Genomic DNA, 21720 nt, shown 5'->3' with positions numbered 1-21720 from the left:
CCTTCTAATAATATATCAGAAGGAGAATCATCTGCTCCCAGACCATGGTTGACCGTGGGTAACTGAAACCATGGAAAGTGAAACCACAGACGGCAGGAAAGGGGAGGGCGGTGAGGGTGGGTAACTACTGTACTAAAAGACCAAATGCCTAATTAAAAAAAGAGGAAAAAATATGACAGATCTCCAAAAAAAGGAAGTAAAAATGGCTCTTAAACAGGACTGCTTTTAAAATGCTTTTGAAACCTGCCTTAACTCTGGTTTTACTGTGGATATTTTAGTGCCTTAAATTCTACCAATTGGGTTAAGGTTCAGACCACTTTTATATTCACCTAACATCAAAGAGGTTACATTTTTACCTTTCTACTTTCACATTTCCTATCACTTGAATTTACTATCCTATTTTCTGTGTGGTTTGTGATAGAAGTTCTGCAATCTCCATACAATGAATGCCATTACAAAGAACTCTTTCAGGCAGAACAAGGCCAAGAAATATATTAGCAAGTATGTCAGAAGGTTGGTCTATTTGAGATTATAGACTTAAAAGCAGAAGATAAGTTTTTAGGCAGGGAAAGTTTTGTGGACAAAGTGAATCTCAAACTAGTCTTTAAAGCAGTGATAGTGTCACAGAATCTTCAAGGTCATCTAGTACAATCTTTCACAAACATATATACCAATTTATTAGAGTGTAAGCTCCTAAATAGCAGAAGTCGTATCTTAGTCATATCTAATAAATGTGATGAACTGGGGAAGATATTTTGCTCAACTCTCTCCTCTTATTCCAAATCACTAAGCAGGATATCACTGATAGACAATACTAAAGATGTAAACCACGTGAAGGCAAAAAACAAAAATCAGCAAACTGGATTAAAATTAGGAATATCAATTAGGTGTCTGTAATGACTCAGACCAGAAATAAGGAAACTTTAAATTACAGTGATATCCTTGGTACTCAGGAGAGAAACTAGCATTCTGAAGATCTTATTGCAAAATTCAGAGGCTTATCAAATATGGAGGCAAAGGAGGAATGAATGAGAACAACCCCAAGAAAGGCAAACACCAATCTCAAGGTAGTGGTTAATGTCTGACTAAACAATGGTCAAAGCAAAACTGTAATCTCACACTTCCTTTATTATGCCACTTCCACCTTTTTAAACAAAGTTGGAAATATTTTCTCAAAACCTCACCTACACACTGTGCTAAACAATTATGCAACTCTTCTGACAGAACTCTAATAGAAGTCAGTAAGTCTTTCCAAGAATGTATCTAATCTTTTGGAGAGGTAGAATTATGTGGCAACCATTTCACCAAAGTTTTCCCTTTTTATACATATTGAGAAAAGAGTCCATCAAATAGACTTTCAAAATGGCAATCATTTTACAGAATTATATATTACCTATTTAATAAACTACAAACACTAAATTTAGATCGACTTTTGAGATATTACTAGTATGCAATTACAACATACATTGCAGGGCTTAACATATTAAAATATAAAAAGTATTCAATTTGCTGAGACACAACAATTTGAAACTTTAAAACAAACCATTCTAATAACCTATCTTCACTGCCCAACTTAGCATCTATGTCTACTTTTATACAAAAGCAGAATTTTTGAACTGTTTAACTTAAAAATAAAATTTCCTGGACATTTCTCATTTTTAATTAAAGAGAATGATTAAATAAATTTAACCATGAACAACCATATATTTCACAATAGAAAGCTTTTTAACTGGGCAGAGGTGTAGTGAGGCTACAAAGCCCATCATGGCCGAAAACTCAAACACAACCATATGGATCACTGACCCAAGTAGCTTTAATGCTTTTATTAATGTATCAAAACAATAACTTGACCAAAGAGATCATTTCTGTCTAGATTCATTGACCCTAGGCCCTGATTCTCTTGATAACTAGAACTGGGAAAAGTCATTTATGAAATAGCTCATAAGCACCCAAGAAGGGTAAAACACTAGGGCAACTTAGGTTTCAACCTTTACATATCTATTAACCTGAGGCCATGAAGAGCAAGGCAAAGTTAGTCTCTAGAATAATCCTTTTGATCTTTGTCAGTAATTATTTCTGAGTAGGTTAAAAAAAGTTCTTGCCAAGGAAGATTAAACAATCCTCCAAGAAATAAAATATATCGGATACTAATATTTTATCTTGTCAATATTGAAAATAAAACTCCTAAAATTTAAATATAAATGCTACAATTTTTTTTAAAAGATTTTATTTATTCATGAGAGATACAGAGGCAGAGACACAGGCAGAGGGAGAAGCAGGCTCCACACAAGGAATCTGATGTGGGACTTGATCCCAGGACCCCAGGATCATGCCCTGGACCGAAGGCAAGCGCTCAACCACTGAACCACCCAAGAGTCCCAAAGTGCTACAATTTTAAATTTGAACTTGGAATTCTGTGTCAGACTCAGTGGAGTTGATATTTTGTTGTTTCATTAAACTAGCCCTCCAGCTGACACACAGCACAGGCTGATCACCATTAGAAGCCATATTTGCATATATACTTGGGACTCAGACCACCTCAAAGCATTTCAAGTATAATATCCCTGAAGAAGGTAGAAGGGAGAAAAAGGAAAAAGGATATTACCTGTAGAGGATGCTTTTAGGCAACAGGCTTGAGCAATGGAAACCACAGTAAGGCAAAAGGGCCCATAGTGACCATGAGCTGAATGCAAAAAGGCTCATCAAGCAACCCACCTCAAAATAACCACAAGCCTTAACTGACCAATTACAGCCAAGTACAGTTCCTAAGATTACCAAAAACGGGGAAAATTCCCTTTGTCCCCTACTTCCTTACTCCACCCTATAAATGTGGCCCCTCACCACAGCAGGCAGTCTCTGCTCTGCTGTCCCACCCATTGCTCTTGTGCTGCCAGCCCCCATCCACTGTGGACAGTCCACATTTGGTGGCCCCTCATCCAATCGGAATTCCCCACATTACCCAATGACCTTCCTGGTTTTTGTCTCTTGAATGTTTACATGTTTTAGTGATAACTAGACATGTTGAGATAGACTTCTTAACGATGTTCAAATAATTTAAAAGTATACATTTTATTTCAACCTAGATTTATATAAAACTTAGAATTCACACTTTGAGCACTTAAACCATCTCTAAATAATTTATAAATGAGGAAATCAGGGTTCAAACAAAGATCAAAGTTATAGACTTAACCAAAACCCAAACCCGTAATTTCCAACCTAATACTTTTTCCACTAAATTCAGTGCATTTGATTAATATTTAATGAGCAACCAACAAAATACATGTGCTGATGATCATTAGATCGCTCACATGCAATAGGGAGAAATAACACAGTCCCTGTCACCAATGAGCAGTCAGGGAGCTAGGAAAGTAAATGGACCATCACAATACAAAGTGATGAGAAGACAGGCAGAAGATTTTGAAAACACAGCAAAAGGAGAGAGAAAAAAAAATGATTAAGGATGAAAAACTGTGAAAGGACACTTTGGAACATAAAGCCTAAGTCAAGACCCAATGGCTCAGTCTGGTGACCATCAGTGATACCTGCTTCAAAATGAAATGGGTTTAGAATTTAACCCGAAGGCTATGGGAAAACTATGAAAAGTAGTACCATTGGAGCAATATTTAAGAAAAATCACTCTGAATAACATGCAAAGAATAGATGACGGATCACCCAGCAGCACCAAGACAGCTAAGCTCAGGTTTGAGAGGAAGAACTGTACAAAAGATAGTAGCAGTACTATAGATATAATGTCCCTTACTTTGGTGATAAGAACTATATTATCACTATATGTCATGTGACAAATGAGTTAGGATCTCACTCAAACAATGCTAAAAATCATGTTAAGTCCAAATCATGTCACTATAGAATTATTTACATCTACATATAAGAAAAGCAAACAAAAATTTAATTTACAAGTACAAGCTGTCTAACATACACCCAATATCTTGCTGGCTGTTATCAGGAACTTGGCAAAGGAATTTTGCATTTCAATGACTGTTATATCCCAAATGACACAATGACATTTAGAATAGTTCAAGGCACATAATACGGGTCTTGATATTTGTTGAACGACTGAATGAAGGGCATTACTACCAACGAATCAGTCTTATCAGAACTTAAAATCCAAGATTATCATAAGGTAACAACAAATATACTACAGCAATATTGCAGCATAAAATTGCATGGCATGATGAACAAACATTATAGAAATGTAGAAACAGAAATAGAAAAAAACCGGATATGAAAGTTTCACAGAGTAGACAAAACCTAACATGGAAACTGAAATCAGAGATGAAGGGCATTCCAGGCTACATGACAAATGGGAACATAGAGTAACCATGAGACAGTGAAAATCCTAGCTCAATCAAAGCAAACTTTAGTATCATATGTCAAAGAATTGTGAGAAATAAGATGAAGACAAAATTTTACACTGTTGAATCATTATAACCAAGAGGACACATTTAGCTGAGGTGTTGAAAAACTTTTCAGTAGACAGTGGTACAAGGATGAAATAATCCATGTAACATAAGAAAAATGAGATATAGCAATATATTAATCAACTAAAGAGAACACCTAAGACTAAGGTAGAAGCAGTTGAGACTAGGCGGGAAAAAAGATAAAAGTAGGTCAGAAGGAAACCAGTCAGATTAACTGAGTGTGACTGAACATGAAAGAAAACAAATGTAGAATAAAAATGAGGAATATCTCAAAGATTATTTCAGGAAGTTTTAGCCTATTGATAGAATCCTACAGCCCCTGGGCAGGAAATCTGTAGACTGAAGGAAACTGAAGTGGACTAACAAACCTGAGGCAGGTTTCCTAAGGACAGCAACTCGGCTACATTCTCAGTTTTTCAGAACACAAAGAAAACATGCTTTGCTGGTACTATCTACATGAAAAACTGACAATAATGAAGTTGTAAAAGTTTTATCAACTAATTTACAGTGAAACATAAAACTATCAAGTGGATCAGACATTCAAGTTCACTAAGGGTATATTCAATTACTGTCTTAATGATCCTTTGGAGGTCAAATTTTAAGTAGGCTGCCTGGTGAGTAGTAATTTATTTTTATTTTTTAAGATTTTATTTATTTACTTAGAGCACAAGAGCACAAGCAGGTGAAGGGGCAGACGGGAAGGAGAAAGAATTCCAAGCAGACTCTGCGCCGAGCTTGAAACCGCAATTCCATGACCCTGAGATCATGACCTGAGCCAAAATCAAGAGTCATACACTTAACCCAACTGAGCTACCCAGGTACCCCAAGGTGAGTAGTGATTTAGAGCAAAAGGTAGAATTGAGGGATGGCTTATGCAGGCAGTGCTAAAGTTTGAAGAAATACAGAGAATAGCTGGAGTATAAAATAAAACACTCTCAATGGTAAATAGTTCTGGATAAATATGTTCAATTTTGGCTATTTGAGCTTCTAGAATTTCAACTGATAAAACTGCATTCCAATTGGCACATTCTTTCCTTAGACAAAAATCTATCTAAAAATTATTCTATCTTTTGATATGTAAATATCACTGCTTTGGCTATAATCTAATCTACCTTATGTCTTAGAACCAATCCGTATCTAAGTTCAAGGTGAGGGAACAACTCATATCTTGCATCATGTAATTTAATCAAACTCTTAAAGTGTTAACCACTCCTAATTTCCATCTACAAATTATATGTGATAAGGTATGGTAGAGGTCAATGCGAGTGCTTTGGGAACACTCCAAAAGAGGCAGTGATTAAATCTAAATGGGAGAACTAGGAAACATTGGTTCAGAGGTGACATCTGACCTAATCTTACAAGGTTAAAGAAGTATCCCATTCTTACAGAAAAAAGGGGAAAAAAAGTTTAGATAGATACTAAGAAGTAAATGGCATGATCCAAAATTATGAGCAACTTCACAAGCTGTAGACTTTGATATGGATTGCACACAGGTACTCAGAGTCCAAGATCTTAAGACTGGAATGAACCAAATCAAATATATTTTAGAAAGGTTAACTGCCACTGTGGGGAAAAATTAAAAAGTTAAAAGTAATTGGAAGCAAAGAGGTAAATTAGAAGTCCTCTGAAATAGTCCAACCAACACCATAAGAACTAAACTAAAACTGCTTCAAAAAACAAGAGCAAAAACCAGGAGTCTAGCTGGCTCAGTCAGTGGAGTGTGCAACTCCTGCACACACTCACTTGTGAGTTCAGGTCCCATGTTGTGCAGAGCTTACTTAAAAAGAAAAAAAAAAAGCAAAACCAAAATCAAAAAGATTTTTAAAGGAAAAAAGGGGAATTAGGCAAAAGATTAAGAATTATCTCTGCAGGGATCCCTGGGTGGCGCAGCGGTTTAGCGCCTGCCTTTGGCCCAGGGCGCGATCCTGGAGACCCGGGATCGAATCCCACGTCAGGCTCCCGGTGCATGGAGCCTGCTTCTCCCTCTGCCTATGTCTCTGCCTCTCTCTCTCTCTCACTGTGTGCCTATCATAAATAAATAAAAAATAAAATAAAATAAAATAACTTAAAAAAAAATTATCTCTGCAAAAAAAAAAAGTATCTCTGCAAGGACAGTAGCATCAGCTGATAGGGATAAAACTGAAGTGATTACGTAAAGATGGAAATAATGGACACAATTATTCTTTGTAGAAAATGAGCAATAAGAGGAAAATCTGATGGACACTAGAATGACCGACATATAAAAATATATTTAAAAATGTATCTTCATAATGGGGAAAATAACCATGCCAAGGCCAGGATCTTGGCAATATGACTGAGAAGAGGTCTAGAAACTCAGAAGAAGGTCTGATAAACTTATACATGTGAATGACTGATGGATCCCAGATAGATTTTGTAAAAAATGATTACTTCTAGTAGGGTCTTTAATAGGATTGTGGGCTATCTAGATTTAATGGAGATTTAATATGAGAAGTTCTTCCATATAATGCCAAAGCAGGTAAAAGCAGCATAAAACAATCATGAACAGGTAAGGAGAATCTTAGGGTTATGTGGTCTACTACCCTGGCCTTTTTCTGGTTTTGTAACATAGCTCCAACCCTTACAGACAATAAACAGGTCTGGAAATAAGAATAGGAAAACTTTGCTAAATAAATAAAATGAAAATAACAAAAGGTTTGTATAGAAAACCAGCTAAACAAGGTCACCCATTGATTTAATATAAATTTATTAACTGAATCATATGAAATCACAGATATTTAACTGGTTTGACCTACAAAACAGCAATTTCATATACTTCAAAATAATACTACCAAAAGAATTATATAAATGAGAAGGTAAAATGAGAGAAAGAAAACAGTAAAATACAATTATCAACAGCCCTAATTTGAATTCAAGCGCATAGGTTTTCAAGTTTAACTGCTTACAGAATGTGTTTGGTTTGCAGCATCACATTTCAGAACACAGAACATGTTTTTAATTTCTTAAAGTAAAAAGTACAAACAGAAATTTTTGCTATTTTCGAACTCAAAATAAAAAAGTTAATGAAGTTTAAGGTCAAAAATAAAAAACCCTCAATAAAATGTCTTGGTACATCCTAAATATCTTAATTAGACCTACAACATTGGAAAAATGAATGAATTTAACCTAACTATATTCAAAAATAAAAGCTCCAGAATTCCTGCTTAAGATGATGATATAAAACCATTCCTTGGAATTTGACTGAATTTAGAAATAAACTTAAGACATTTTCCTTGCTATAAGTTGATAAGGCAAAGTGGAAGACAAACAACAAACAGGACAAGAACATTTTTTAACAAGAATAGAGGGCACTTTAATTAAATATAATTAACCGTTTGAATATGTTAGTGTTGAAATTAATGGTTTTTTATTTTAAAAGATGATTTTCTGGTTACAGTAGGTTGAGTAAATTATGCAGTATCTCATATAAAATACCAGCCAGTAATTAAAATATTGATGAAGAATGAAATATTTTTAAAGATGTTAATAAGTCACTTCACCTCTAAGACATGCATAAATGTTTCATTATAGTATTGATAAGTAACAAAAGGTTCAATGGAAGAAGGCATCGCTATTCTGGTACTCTTCCTTAGCTGTGTTTTTGACATTACAGGAAATAATATGTAGGGGGTATATTTGTAGTCAAAACTAATAAATTTATATTTGACATTTATAAATCATCTACTTCAGACCAACTCCTATCCATTCCTCAACATTTTCCCTTATAAAACTTTCCTTGTTAAAAAACTTAGCATGCTCAACCATGACCAACAATTTAAGGGTCTCTGCCCCACTGATACAGTATTCATCTCACTTCTAAAGCCCTACACCCACTTCCCAGAAAGTACCCAACACGGCAGGCTTTCAATATATGATGAATATTACCCTTTAGATGAAATAAAAGGATAAAGCATTAATTTGCCCAGGATCTTTCTCTACCTTCAAGTTCCTACTATATGCCAAGCACTGAACTTTAGCATAAAGAAAGTTATTCACTTTAAGATCAACAGATAATATACTGTATCTCAGAGAAAGAGGTTTATCTATTTGTACAAAATAATCCTCTCAATTTAATACAATAGATACGTGTTAGAAATACTTTCTTTTAAACAAACTAGAAATAACAACTTTGGTAAGTACACTGATAAAGATTCATCAAATAAATTTAAAATAAAAACTTCAGCTTAACTCTAAATTTTAAGCCGTATACAAAAGTCAAGAAAATTTAACTAGTAGAAAGATGCACTTATTGTAAATATTTTAATATAATGAATAATTAAACGTAAAAAAAAAGAAAATCAAAGTCATTTTGTCATTAGTAGCAGTCAGACAAGCCCTCTGGGACTTATTCCTTATCTACAAAATGACAAGAATTGGCAAAGGATCGCCAAAATCTTCCAAGATCTTATTGTTGATGACTGCAATATTTTAATTAAATATACAATGGATTGTTGGCATTCATATATTTAGTAAATATACATTTCTAAATCACCTTTAAAGCCTGTGAGGTGCATTTACTGCTGATAGGAATGATTATTCTTTCTTCATAAGGATTAAATGAGCTAAAATTTATAGAAGACCTACAAGTAAACCAGAGCTACAAATTGATGTGGAGTACACCTAGCCCACTGCCCAGCAGTCTCCCCTCAATACTGGTGTGTAGGAATTTCTCTAAAGAGATCTGTGAATATCAATAGTTCTACAGTTTTATTTTGTTTTGTTTTTTAAGTTTATCTGGATATTTGGCCAATTCTTTTATTAAATGATTTGTTTTTTTGTGGCCTGCAATTTTCTTTCAGTGACTATCAGGAGAACTATGATGACCTTAAATACTTCTGAGTGAGAAGCTTTCTATCAAAACCAAGGATAAGCACTCAATAAATAATAGTTAAAATCAAGTTGGGAAAGACTGTTACTCTTAAAGAGCTAATGTTTCGATTATAATTATGACTTAACATTATAATGAATGTTACCCAAGTTGTCTTGTCTGTCCCTCCTGATTAGAAAACACATTTAGTTTGCAACTAATTCTAATTCTAGTTAGCATCTGCCCTACCCAACCAACTAAGCTGTCTAGTAACAAATGATAGTGAGGCCTCCCTGTCCTAATGTTAATTAATCTAATAGGGAAAAGGTGGAGAGAGATAGTAAGCATGAATTTAAACATAATTTAACTATTAATAAAAGCAAAACCTTTCAGGAAAAAGTCATGGCTTTTCTTTTGAGAATGACTGTATTCAGAAACAAATGATTCTAGTCATAAGCACTCATACTTGAATACATAGGTTCATAAACCATAAAGAAACATTTTTACTCAATCATTTATACTTTAAAAGTGGAATAATAAAAATATTTAATAAACATTTAACTTAATGGAGTTATGATGGAGCAGAATCCTCCAATGTGACTTTTTCTTTCAGGAAAAAAAGGCAGTAAAGTGTGGCACTGCTTTTCTAAGTAGATCATTATATTTGGGCAAACACTGGCAAACAAAAGGTAAAAGATAACGAAAATTAGCTAAGCAGTATGTAAAGGGCAGACATAGATAACTACATTAAAAAAATAAGCAATCAGATTAGTATTTCAAAAGGCTTCTACTACTTATCACAAAGATAAAAGTATTGTTTATTGTAAAAAGAAAAGCAGCCCTAGCATTGCATAGCCTTAGAGTGCCTTATTTGTAACATCAACTGATGGTAGTCTATAATCATGTATTTATAATACACAGCAGAACAGCTTGTTGCCGTTCCTTCTTCGTAATTTCCGGTGGAGAAAAGTCTCCCTTTCGCTCTCCAATGTCCCTTAGAATTTTCCATCTCACATTTCTTCACAATCCAAACCTCTCTACTTCAAAGAATTTATTGCAAAGCCTTATCATATCATCTAGAGCTTCTACTTTTTTCCCCTAAAAGATCTTTATGATCAAGAGTTTATGGTCAGCTGGAAGTAACACAGGAAAGTGATTTTTAAAACTCTCCTATGGGACGCCTGAGTGGCTCAGCAGTTGAGTGTCTGCCTTTCGGCCCAGGGCGTGATACTGGAGTCCCAGGATGGAGTCCCACACCGGGCTCCCTGCATGGAGCCTGCTTCTCCTTCTGCCTGTGTCTCTGTCTCTGTCTCTCTCTCTCTCATGAATAAATAAATAAAATCTTTAAAAATAAAACTCTCCTAGCAGCAAAAACCTTTATGATGTGTGAACATATGGGAGGGTAGCCTACAATATATTCTTTTTCACAACGGGGAAAATTCTAAGTTCTAGTTGGAAACAACAAGTAGTTCAAGTGAAAGGAAAAGGAGCAAGTCAATCCTTAGAGCCCTCAGAAAAAGAAATGGGCTAACAATGAGACAGGCTTGCAACAAGTGTGACACTCTCCTTACAATGATGATAAATTCAAATTCATCACCAGTTCTCTAATTACTCCTCACCTGATCAGTGTTACCAGAAGCCCATTCCCAGGCACGACGGAAATAAATTCTGTTTGAGGAATGCCTTAACTGAATGCAGTTAAGGTGAAGGGAATATGAAGGACTGAACCCTTATGACTGCAGTAGTGTCCAATGTGTTTGGCACCTAAATTAGGCTAAATATTGGTGCTATGTAGGTCTGTAACAATTTCTCTAATACTACATAAGAGGTAATATTAGTTATTAACTAGGTTGGGAAAGGTTTTCTAGAAATATAACGGCATATTATTTCTATAGGGAAACATTTTAGAAATTAATACTCTCATAAGTTAAAACCTATCAAATATAAATGGTAAGACTGGCACAACAGAAAAAAAAAAAAAAAAAAAAAAGACTGGCACAACAGTACAATGGCCAAACCACCTGGGTTAAAGTCAAATTCCACTGCCACTAGCTAGCTGTACGACGTTGGAAGAGTTACTCCAATTTTGCAGTGCCTCCATTTCTACACCTTGTAGGATAGAGGTTTTTAAAAGAAGTAGGTAAAAAAGTAGAGATAAAAAAAAATTCAAGATTAAACACTTCATGAAGATTTAAATGAATTAATATGAGTAGGTAAATATTAACACCTAAATAACTGTCACTAATTAGTGTTATTGATGAAAAGTAAAATTCAATTTATCTACCTAACATTCTTCCACTTACCCTTAAAAGACTTAATCCAATCAATCCTTTGTGAAACTCTTCTTGAACTCCAAATTGACTATACCCTCCTTATCCCGTCAATGTGCATTCAAGTAAACAAATGATATTCAGTTTCACATATTCAGAATCACAGAACCTTGAATCAAACTATAGAGGTCATCTAGTTCTAGTTCAAGCACACTTTCCATGCCATATATGTATTGGAATTTCTCGTCATTTTTAAAAATATGTGTAGATGAGCATTGTTTTTTCATACTACCTAGAAATTTTTAAAAAAATAAAGCCTTAAAAAATTTTTTAAATAAATAAATAAATAAAGCCTTATAATCAGACATTAAGATCCTGAGTCTCAATATCAAAGTATCAAAAGCTGAAATGATTTCAGGTTTTTCTAAATCTTTTCTTTATGGGCAAAACACAAGATACTTTAATCTACTTTAACGATGGCATTACTAAGTCTTTTAAGTAACTGAAAGATATGAATGTAAAATAAGGATATTTTGAGTAAATGAATTGTGTCTTTCAAGAACTATAGTAACTTAAAAGACTAAAAATAGGTGGCAGAGCGACACCTGGGTGGCTCAGCTGGTTAAGCATCAGACTTTGATTTTGGCTCAGGTCAATCTCAGGGTCCTGAGACTGAGCCCTCTGTCGAACTCCACACTCAGTGTGGAGTCTGCTTGAGATTCTCTCTCTCTCTCTTTCTCTTGAATGAATAAACCTTTTTAAAAATAAAGGTAGCATAAATCAATCTATTAAATAAAATATTATCTACTATTATAGAGGTTTATTTAAAAAAAACTTTCCTGTTTACTATTTGGAAAAAAGGTTAATATTATCTTTATTGAAAGAATAATATAGCTACAGACAATATGAACTTTGTGCCTAATATTACAGTATATTTTTAGGGTACTGTTCATAAATATGTATAGACACCAGGCATATATGCTAAATACATAGTCAAACTTGTTCCAATGTCACCTCTTCTTGAGGCTTTCCCTGAATGCCCTATCTAAAATAACTACACTAATAATTTTCTATCCCTTACCCTACTTTATCTTTGTTACATTTGTCATGATTAACATATATTATGTCTCATTTGATTATCACCAGAATCTCCCAGTAAAACATAAACTGCACAAAGGCAAGACTATCTCTGCTTAATAAACAGTTATGGGACTCCTGGGTGGCTCAGAGGCTTGTTAAGCGCCTGCCTTAAGCCCAGGGCGTGATCCTAGAGTCCGGGGATCAAGCCCCACATCAGGCTCCCTGCATGGAGTCCGTTTCTCTCTCTGCCTATGTCTCTGCCCCTCTCTCCCTGTCTCTCTCATGAATAAATAAATAAAATCTTAAAAAAAAAAAAAAAAACCAGTTATATCCCTGTTGCCATGAATACAGATACAGCTGATACACCGTGCTTAACAAATAATGAATGATTGACTAAATAATACTTTTGAGATAAGAGCATGATTTTTAAATGCTGAGTAAAACAAAATGTATAATCATATCAATCAAAACCAAGAGAATGTATATTTTACCAGAACTTCAACAATTTTTTTCCCTGTAACTCAAGGGCAGGTGGTACATAAGGAGTAGAAAAACAAGTTTATTTCTTCAAAGTTTCTTTGCAGCAAGTTGTGTTCATGCTTGACTTAGTAACATGGGCACAATATTAAGAAAATAAAAAAATTCTCTCTTAGAAATAAACACTTTCAACTATCTTCTGATTTTCTAAAATCAACTAAATTTGCTTTACATTTTTACTCTAGAACAAATGAAAGAACTAAACTATTTAAAAAGTGGACCAAAGTCCAGAGAATAAGCTAGTTTTAAGAATTAATCTTGAATCAACCAAATGCTAAACAAGAGAACAATCTGTACTTTGTTTTTGAGAGGTTTTTTGGTTGTTTTTTTTTTTTTTTTTTTTTTTAAGAAAGTGGGGGTGGGGGGGAGAAGAAGAGGGAGTCTTAGATCCTAAGTTAAATGTGGAGCTAGATATCAGAACCATGAGAAATCAAGAGTCAGACGCTTAATCAACTGAGTTACCCAGGCACCTTGAACAGTCTCTACTATTATCTAAACTAAGCTTCTTTAGGAAAGAAGCAGCGAAGGAGAGAAGTTACAGGAAAAGTCAGAGAACTGAGAAATCCAAATCTCTGCCACAGTATGGCTAATTGGTAAAACCTGAAAACTCATCCCTCAAGCTACACATGTCCATTCACCAAGAACCACATTCTGGATCATAAAACACACCTTAACAAAGTTAAAAGAACAGAAATCATACAATGTCTGCCCTCAGATCACAATTAGAATTAAACTGGAAATCAGTAACAGAAAGGTAACTGGGAAATCCCAAAATATGGGGATAATAAACCACACATTTTTAAATAACACATGGCTCAAAAAGGAAAAAAAAAAAAAAATCAAGACAAATTCAAAATATTTTTAATTAAATGAAAACACAAATCAGAATTTATGGGACACAGCAAAAGCAATGCTTAAATGGGAATTTATAGCATTGAATGCAAATATTAGAAAAGAATATCTAAAATCAAACACCTAAAATTCCACCTTAGGAAACTAAAAAAAAAAAAAAAAGAGATTAAATCCAAAGCAAGCAGAAGCAAAAGAAATAACAGCAGAAATAAATAAAATTGGAAAGAAATCAATACAGAAAAAAAATCAATGAAATGGAAAAGTGGTTATCTGAGAAGATCAATAAAATCAGTAAGCTTCTATCCAGGCTGAGGAAAAAAGAAGAGACACAAATTAGTAATATCAGAAATGAAAGAGGGGACATCACTACAGGCCTCATGGACATTAAAAGAATAAGAGAGTACTATGAACGACCCTATGCCCACACACTTTATTTTTTAAAGATTTTACTATTTGAGAGAGAGCGCATGTGTGCTCATGGCAGTGGGAAGGGGTACAGGGAGAAGCAGAATCCCTGCGGAACAGAGAGCCCAACTGGGGGTTCAATACCAGGACCCCAAGATCTAGACCTGAGCTAAAGGTACACACGCTCTCTCTTTTTCTTAAATGAGTAAGTAAATAAAATCTTTAAAATAAGTAAATAATATAGAAGTCTCAAGACCTTGTTTTCCATTCTGAAGTAGTACTTCAGACAGTAGTGAAATACTTGCCCAAACATATGGACAAAGATCCCAAAGATTTCTACATGATGTATTAAAAAAAAAAAATGATAAAACAAATGAAACTTGAAAAATCAAAAAGATAAAGAAAAAAGGTGGAGACTAAATTTTATTTCATGAGAAACATATACCTATTCTGAAAAAGGTCCTAAAGTCATAGAATCAGAAATGTGAGAGTTAGACGGTGTTTTCATCTTCATCAAGCCGTACTTTTCTTATCTAGGAGGAAACTGGAACTCTTTCCTAAGGTAAGTGATTTTGTCAAATCCTATCACTAATAATGGACAGAATGTGGGTCTTCTGAGTTCAAGTACTACGTGCTTTGCACATCATTAGGTCGAAGCAATGCAAAAGTCCTTAATTTAACCAACCTGTAATCAAAATAAATTCAACCCCTTACTTCATTTAATGGCTAAACCCCGTCTTTTGATATATTCCAAACACTTTGACCAAACTTGCATATAGAGACATCAATTTCATGATCGAGAACACTAAAGTAAAGTAAATTAACACAGAAATGTAAGCAATACCAGAATAGACTCAACTACCTGGCTGGTAGTTGGTGACATTCTCTTAAGTGACATTTTGAGAAACTGCATGAGTTTACCTTAACCTAAAACAAAATTACAAGTTTTGAGTCTTCCTCTTACAGAATACTGGAAATAAATTCACATTCAGCTTCTTTGTGGCTATTTTAAATTTAAGGATTGTTATTGTATTTTTTATTTAACTTTTCAGAGCAAGAAGTCCAAAACTGAGCTTAAATTAAAGTGGAGATCTGAGTTTTAGTCAAGCTATGCCAAACTATTATTACCTTGGGTAAACTGATGCTTATTTCTAGTCCTCAGATTCTTCCTTTATGTAAAATTAAGGCTGGTGGGGAAGTAGAGGTAGAGAGGCTAATTATTGTCTTTGGCTCCTTCTCATTCTCCTATTCCCTATCTTTGTCTCCACTGATACAAAAGCGGGGAGGGGACCTCTTAATCAATACAGAGTGTTATTATTCACTGAGGTTAAACACCCACCCAGTGCCCAAAAGTGTCATAGGTTACATTAGCTGGTAGACTGCACCAGAAACCACATTTTTAAGCTCTTTCCTTTCACAGCTAAGTTTCTCAAAGTCATTGAGAAGTCCAACATCAAACACAACAGCTGAACAATGTCAACATTTGGTCCTGGAAAAGCGTGGTGTACTGAGACTAAATTCCAAGACAGACTGCCCTCCGGATGAGAACCTGAAATCTCTTATATAGTCAAATAATTGACCATGTTGAACTTTACCAGACCCCTGTGATCTTGGAAAACAGCAAAGGTTTTAAGAAATGCCTCCCACTCCCTTTTGTGTTCTGGAAAGGGGCTTACTGCAATGAACCACCAGCCCCCATAGGACTTAGGGAAAACTCAAAGACGTCCCACTTGTTTACCTATGACAAGGTCAAGGACAAAGCCCGCAACTTCCCATTCTCTGTTTCATCATCAGTGACCGGCTGAATGGCCTGTCCCCGTGAATTAACTGGAACAAAATATCTGTTACTCAAATTCTGGTTGAGATCATCCTTCCCCAGGTTCCTGAACTTTGGCCCGCCCTGGGTTTGAAGCTGTCAGCTTAACACAGCTCCTCCTCAGAACCGGCTGGACCGAGGGTAACACAATCTCCGACCTACTAGTCAACCGGTACTTCCCTTTCATCGCACCTCCCCACACACCTGGGCGCTTTCTAGGATTGTTTAACTTCTCCCTAAAGAGAGAGGGGTAAAAAAAAAAAAAAAAAAAAAAAAAACCTTTTCTTGCTTAACTTTCGAGACCCTTGCGAATCTTACGGTTAGCGCATTCTTTCTATTTGCCCCAGCATTTGCGATATTCCTTACCAAATAAAAATCTCTCCTTATGAATGAAGCCTGAATTTTTCATTGGACAGACGGACACCCTTCCCGATTTCCAATGGGCTGAGCGTGCAAGGCAAGCCGACTTGGCCCTTTCTTTGAGTGACAGGTGGTGACCCTCTACGAAGGGATACGTTGTGACCACCTGGAGAAGCTAAAGGGATTTATTTCTAAGATCTTAAGTGCTCGGCTGCTGCCGAGCAGCCGAAGGAAGAGGGAGGGGCGGCGACGAGGAGCCCGGCAAGGTCAACTCCGGGACCACCTGGCGCCGCGCGCCGCACGCAGTGAATGGGCCACGGACCCTCGGCCGCCTACTCCGTAGCGCAGGCGGGCCCCACGGCTGGGCGGGGCGGCTGCCGCTTCCTCGGGCGCCCAGGAGCCCCGGGGCGGTGGGGGGGGGGGGCGGCCCCCGCGGCTCAGCCCACAGCCCCAGCCCGCTCCATCCTCAGCTGGGCACCCGACTGGCCACCTTCCCAGGACTGACCTCCTGGCCCCTTGCTCCCCACTGCTGTTCCTCCAGCCTTCACAGGAAGACTCACCATGGCGCCGCGGACAGGTCGCGGACAGGACGCCCTGGAGTCCCCGGGACCGTCCTGGACCTTCCCTCCCCACCCCGCCGCCCGGAGCCTCTTAAAACAACGCGAGGGACAGAGTTTTCCGGCTCTGACGGAAGTTCGGCCCGCGCGGGACAGGAAGTCCCGCCCCTCTCTCCTGAACGCCGGCGACCCCACGCCACGCAGAGGTGAGGAGACGCAGGACGTCCTCTCCTGCCACTTCCGTGGGTGCTGAGGGTAGAGGCTGGGGGCGGCGCCGACCTTGAGAGCGCGCGAGGGAGGCGCAGGCGCAGCACAGGTAGGTGGGCGGGCGGCGCGCCGTGCAGCGCCAGTGAGGAGCCGGAGGTAGGCTGCGTGGCTGGGTCCCGAGTGCATCCTCGCCGTGGGGGGCGATGGGGGCGCAGGTTGATGACGGGGGCGGGGGGCGACCCCGCAGTGACGGAGGAAACCACAGGCCGTGCCCGGGCAGCTGGGACTACAGTCATCAATTGCTCCAGCTGAGCCACGCCCTTTCTTGTTACCTTTTCCTTTTGCAGGCTGCCCCTTCTTGGAGCCTTGCCGGATCTCCGCAGACCTGGCTGTCCCTGAGTCGTCCTTTCACCTGCCTCAGTGTGCCCTGCAGCTCTCCCCTTCCGCTGGGCAGTGGAATTTGATCCTGAGACGTCTCTTCACTGTTCCCGCAGACCAGTGGAAACCAGAAGAACACGGAGCAAGAGCAGAGAAACCAGGACAGTTCTGCCTACTTATGACATTCCAGTATGGACGGTTTCCTTCTATTTTAAAAAAAACAAAAACTATATAGATCATCGGCTGGGAAAAAAGTGAAACTCCTATGCACCCCTTAAATTTGTGTTGTCGGGTTTCCCCGTCCCCCCCCAAAAAAAAAAAATCTGTGCGCTTCAACTCTGTTGCCTGTGCCTTTTTATGTGGTCATAAGGCACAGTCCTGGAGGCGTGCTTGAAGTGGATATACAGAAAACCTTGAACCCAGAAACTAGTCTCGCAACTTGGGGATCCGTGCTTAAGACGTGGCTGTATCTACAATTTCATTTTTAGGATCTCCTTTTGCCGCTGTCTAGTTTTGCCCTAAAGGTGGAATTGGGAAGGTAAAGTAGGAAGCTTCCCAAGAAGTCAAAAGTTTGGGCAGGCAGCGGTGGCTAGAGGTGTTGTTGCACCCTGCTTGTCAGGGTACCTGGAGAGCATGGCAGCCAATCCACGAATGGTCGCAGGGCCCTTGGAACCACTTCTGAGCCATCCGCAAAGAAGCATCCACAAGGCAATTGCTTTATATTAGAAAAGGGGCTAGAGACTGAGTGTATGAGTTGTTTTTGACTCTTAAATTTTCTCTTGGGGAGAGATGAATAATAATGTGACAGACAAGAGAAAGGACCTTGGAAGCAGCAGGCGGTGGGGTGGGGCTGGGAGATAGTTTGTGAGACAGACCTGCTGAGAATCCATCCAGAACTTCCCCGAGGGTCCTACCTCTGCTGGATAGGGATGACGCTGTAAATAGACAAGCCCCAGGGCATCTGCAGATGCTAAGCGTGGTAGAGAAGGACTGGAGTCGTTCTGCTTGTGTATCTGCGGGAAGCAGCTGCTATCCTTGAGGAAGAAAAGGTGGAGAAGGAACCTGGCTATCAGTCTGTCAGTGACAACACACTGTGTGAAGTCTTACTCTTTCATTTCTGACACTTTGGTTCTTACATCCGTCCTAAACCTGGCAGCCTCCTTGAGGTTCACAAAGCCTCTCCTCCATGTGACAGTAAGACAGGAATTATTATCAGGGTGGAATCCATTCCTGCCAGAGTAAAACCACGAAAGGAAATCACAGTCCGTATTCGTTACCTGCTTATGATTTAAAAGATCATGGGGTTCCTTATTTGGCATTTGACAAGTTGAAAATAACCCTCGGTTAATATCCTTTAATATTCCAGTTTCTGTTACAGTATGAAAAATCTGTTACAAGTGACATTTTTTAGAAAAGATTAAAATGCATACCATGTATGTTTAAAGGCAGCATCTCCCGGTCTTTTTTTTTTTTTTTAATCCCATAGATATTTTATAATATTTTTACTTTCTGCATGTAGTATAGTTGAGGGATTTACCTATTTGTATTCCCTAAAGTAGATGAGAGTCTTTGACAGAGATTCAAAGAAATGGGAAAATTATGAAAGGGAATAAAAAATGTGCATGATAGAAATGAGGAAGAAATTCAGTAGTCTTGCAAGGGAATTAGGAGTCCAATCTTTGGTAAAAAGTCTTGGCTGCTTATAATTAGGGCTTTGTTTTGAGTTGCAATGTCCTGAGTGAGAACTGTTCTCAAATACATAAGAACACCAGCAAAAAGTTACATCCTCCTTCAACACCCACACTGACCTGGAACACTTTCAGTCTTTAACACCTATCACTTTCAAAGGCCAGCTCCATATTCTTTGCAAAATGTTTACCTGATTAACTCCCCTTCTGAGAAATTTCCATTACTCTTGCTTTTCTTTAGTAAATACGATTAATATGTGCTTATATGATGTCTTTATACTTTCCTCCTTATAGTTTAGACATAAGTGCCTGGAAAGCTGGGACCTTCTTTTTGTGTTGACTACCTCCCCCGTAAATACCATTTAAATGAATGTTATGGACAAAGTCACTTCAGTTACGTTGCTCTTAAAATGCTTTATGGACCAACCAAAAAAAAAAAAAAAATGCTTTCTGAACAAAAATGTTGATTGCAGCAATACTTAATAATGGTTAAAAAAATAGGAACGATCATTAGGAATAAGAGATTGGTCAAATTCTATCATGTATACTTAGTGGGATTTTATTTACCTTTTTTTTTTAAGTTATTAGTCTTTCTAATGGAAAAAGTTTGTCTTCCAAGTGAAAAGAGTAGGCTACAAAGTTGTGACCAGTATGATTGCTTTGATTTGGAGGAAAAAAAAAAAATCCTAAACATAGAACAAAGTTAAAAAAGGAAGTTACCAAAATAGATCAATCACCATTCCTAGAACTACCTTCTAAACCTTTCTGTAAGGGAGTAATTTCAAAAATTATCTTTTATTTAAGAATGGATGAAAGGAGCTTCTTTCTTTCTCAAAATTATGCCTTGTAACCTCTCTATAATTCTCATCTTACTAATTTGGGAAAAACAAAAGAAAAATGCTCTTCAGAAGTACATTGCAACCCTTTAATAATTCAGTAGCTTTCCTCTGAAACTTTCCATTACTTATATATTACTAAAGTTGCATCTAGGACCACACCACATACCTAATTAATTACAATAACTACTGCAAATTTTACACAAAGTATACTCTGCACATTTTCAAGGATCCTTAACATATATAAATGGGATCTTGGTTTCATTTGATACCTTTTGCTACTCGGAGAGTCTTTAAACAGCCACCAAGAGCAATAAACAAAATCATAATACCTAACTGCTTAAAAACGAAGTTAACTTTTTCATTCATTAAATACTAAGTATCTATTGTGTTTCAGTCACTGTTCTAGACTTGGAGAAATAATGGTAAATAGTCCCTAGACACTCAGTCCCTACTATGAGGGAATTCACATTTCAGTGGTAATAGACCATAAATAAAAACATAAGGTAGTAATAGTGCTAGGCAAGCAATTAAAATAGATGGCTTTTAGATGAGGTGACTGAGGAAAGCTTCTAAGAAAGCACCATTTGAGCTCCTATTTGACAGGAAAATCCAGCTTTTCAAAAATTGAGGAAATCATGTTTGCAGAGGGGACAGTAGTACAAAACCTTGAGGCATGAACTAATTTGGAATATTTTAGGAACCAAAGAAGCCTAACTGTTGAGAGCATGGTGACTAAGAAAAGAGTAAGTTTAGGGAGTATGAAGGGGCTAAGTCATATTGGCATTGAAAGCCAGGAAAAGATTTGGATTTTATTCTGAGTGTGATGAGAAAGGCATTTTAACCTGAAAAGTGGGATGAGATCATATATTTTTTAAATCTACTCTGATAGTATTTTTTTAATTGAAGTGTTTAATCCACTTACATGTAACACAGTTACTAATATGCTTAGATTTGAATCTATTAAGATAGCAATTGGTCTTTATTTGTCCTATGTCTCTTATGTCAATTTTGTCCTTTTTTGCATTCTTTTAGGTTAATTTTTTACTTCTATTTCCTTCACCCCATCAGCTTGAGAGTTAAATATTCTTTTAGTAATTTGTATTGTGCCTCTCCCATCTGTTGGATGGTACAACAACCTGAGAACACATCAACTATATTTACCAACCCCCCTTATGTTACATACATAGTGTATACTTAATGTCTCCAATTCCTAAATACATCATTCTTACACAATTACTCTGCATTTATATTTATTCAACCATTTACCTGTCTCTTGCGCTTTATGACCCTGAGTTTCTGAGCCTCTATCTAGGATCATTATTTCTTCTTCCTAAAGAACATGCTTTAGTATTTCTTTTTATAAATATCTGCTGGTAATAAAGTCAATTTTTGTATCCTGAAACTTTATTTCACTCTCATTTTCAAAAAACATGTTTACTGAATTAGCTATTTTATCATTTTGAAGAT

General features: G+C 37.1%; 2 protein-coding genes across 14 annotated transcripts in view; one reads left to right on the top strand and one right to left on the bottom strand.

Moving 5' to 3' along the window:
- The window catches only part of TMEM161B (transmembrane protein 161B), a 72776-nt gene extending 54872 nt beyond the window's left edge, over nt 1-17904 (bottom strand). For 2 of the 8 annotated variants that reach the window (XM_077865695.1, XM_077865687.1), the window contains exon 1: nt 17145-17258. Coding sequence is in view for 1 of the 8 variants with exons in the window: in XM_077865663.1 (XP_077721789.1) it covers nt 17145-17147 (3 nt within the window). In the remaining 7 variants the exon portion in view is untranslated. Of the gene's footprint in view, nt 1-15536; nt 15576-16590; nt 16610-17089; nt 17304-17680 lie in introns of those variants that run through there. The other 6 variants (XM_077865726.1, XM_077865663.1, XM_077865702.1 and 3 more) reach the window with 6 other exon arrangements.
- Nucleotides 28-21489, top strand: LOC144294134 (uncharacterized). Of its 6 annotated transcripts, XR_013361536.1 has the most exons (6): nt 28-116; nt 5103-5267; nt 15829-16396; nt 16715-16923; nt 17126-17457; nt 17696-21489. XR_013361536.1 is itself a non-coding variant. In XM_077865813.1 (4 exons), exons 3-4 carry the CDS (start codon nt 17146-17148, stop codon nt 17959-17961), a joined length of 468 nt encoding a protein of 155 aa, XP_077721939.1. In that variant the 5' UTR covers nt 16201-16365; nt 16715-16923; nt 17126-17145; the 3' UTR covers nt 17962-21489. The 6 variants fall into 6 exon arrangements, 4 of the variants coding, with proteins under 4 accessions (XP_077721939.1, XP_077721919.1, XP_077721930.1 ...); XM_077865813.1 differs by lacking the exons at nt 28-116; nt 5103-5267 and having other exon boundaries at nt 16201-16365; nt 17126-17347; XM_077865793.1 differs by lacking the exons at nt 28-116; nt 5103-5267 and having other exon boundaries at nt 16201-16396; nt 17126-17347.
- The last annotated feature ends 231 nt before the right edge of the window (nt 21490-21720 follow it).

This window comes from Canis aureus, chromosome 2, assembly GCF_053574225.1.
Source record: "Canis aureus isolate CA01 chromosome 2, VMU_Caureus_v.1.0, whole genome shotgun sequence".
Classification (NCBI taxonomy): Eukaryota; Metazoa; Chordata; class Mammalia; order Carnivora; family Canidae; genus Canis; species Canis aureus.
The sequence above is the reverse complement of the archived record's forward strand: the minus strand, read 5'-3'. Positions and strand labels throughout refer to the sequence as shown.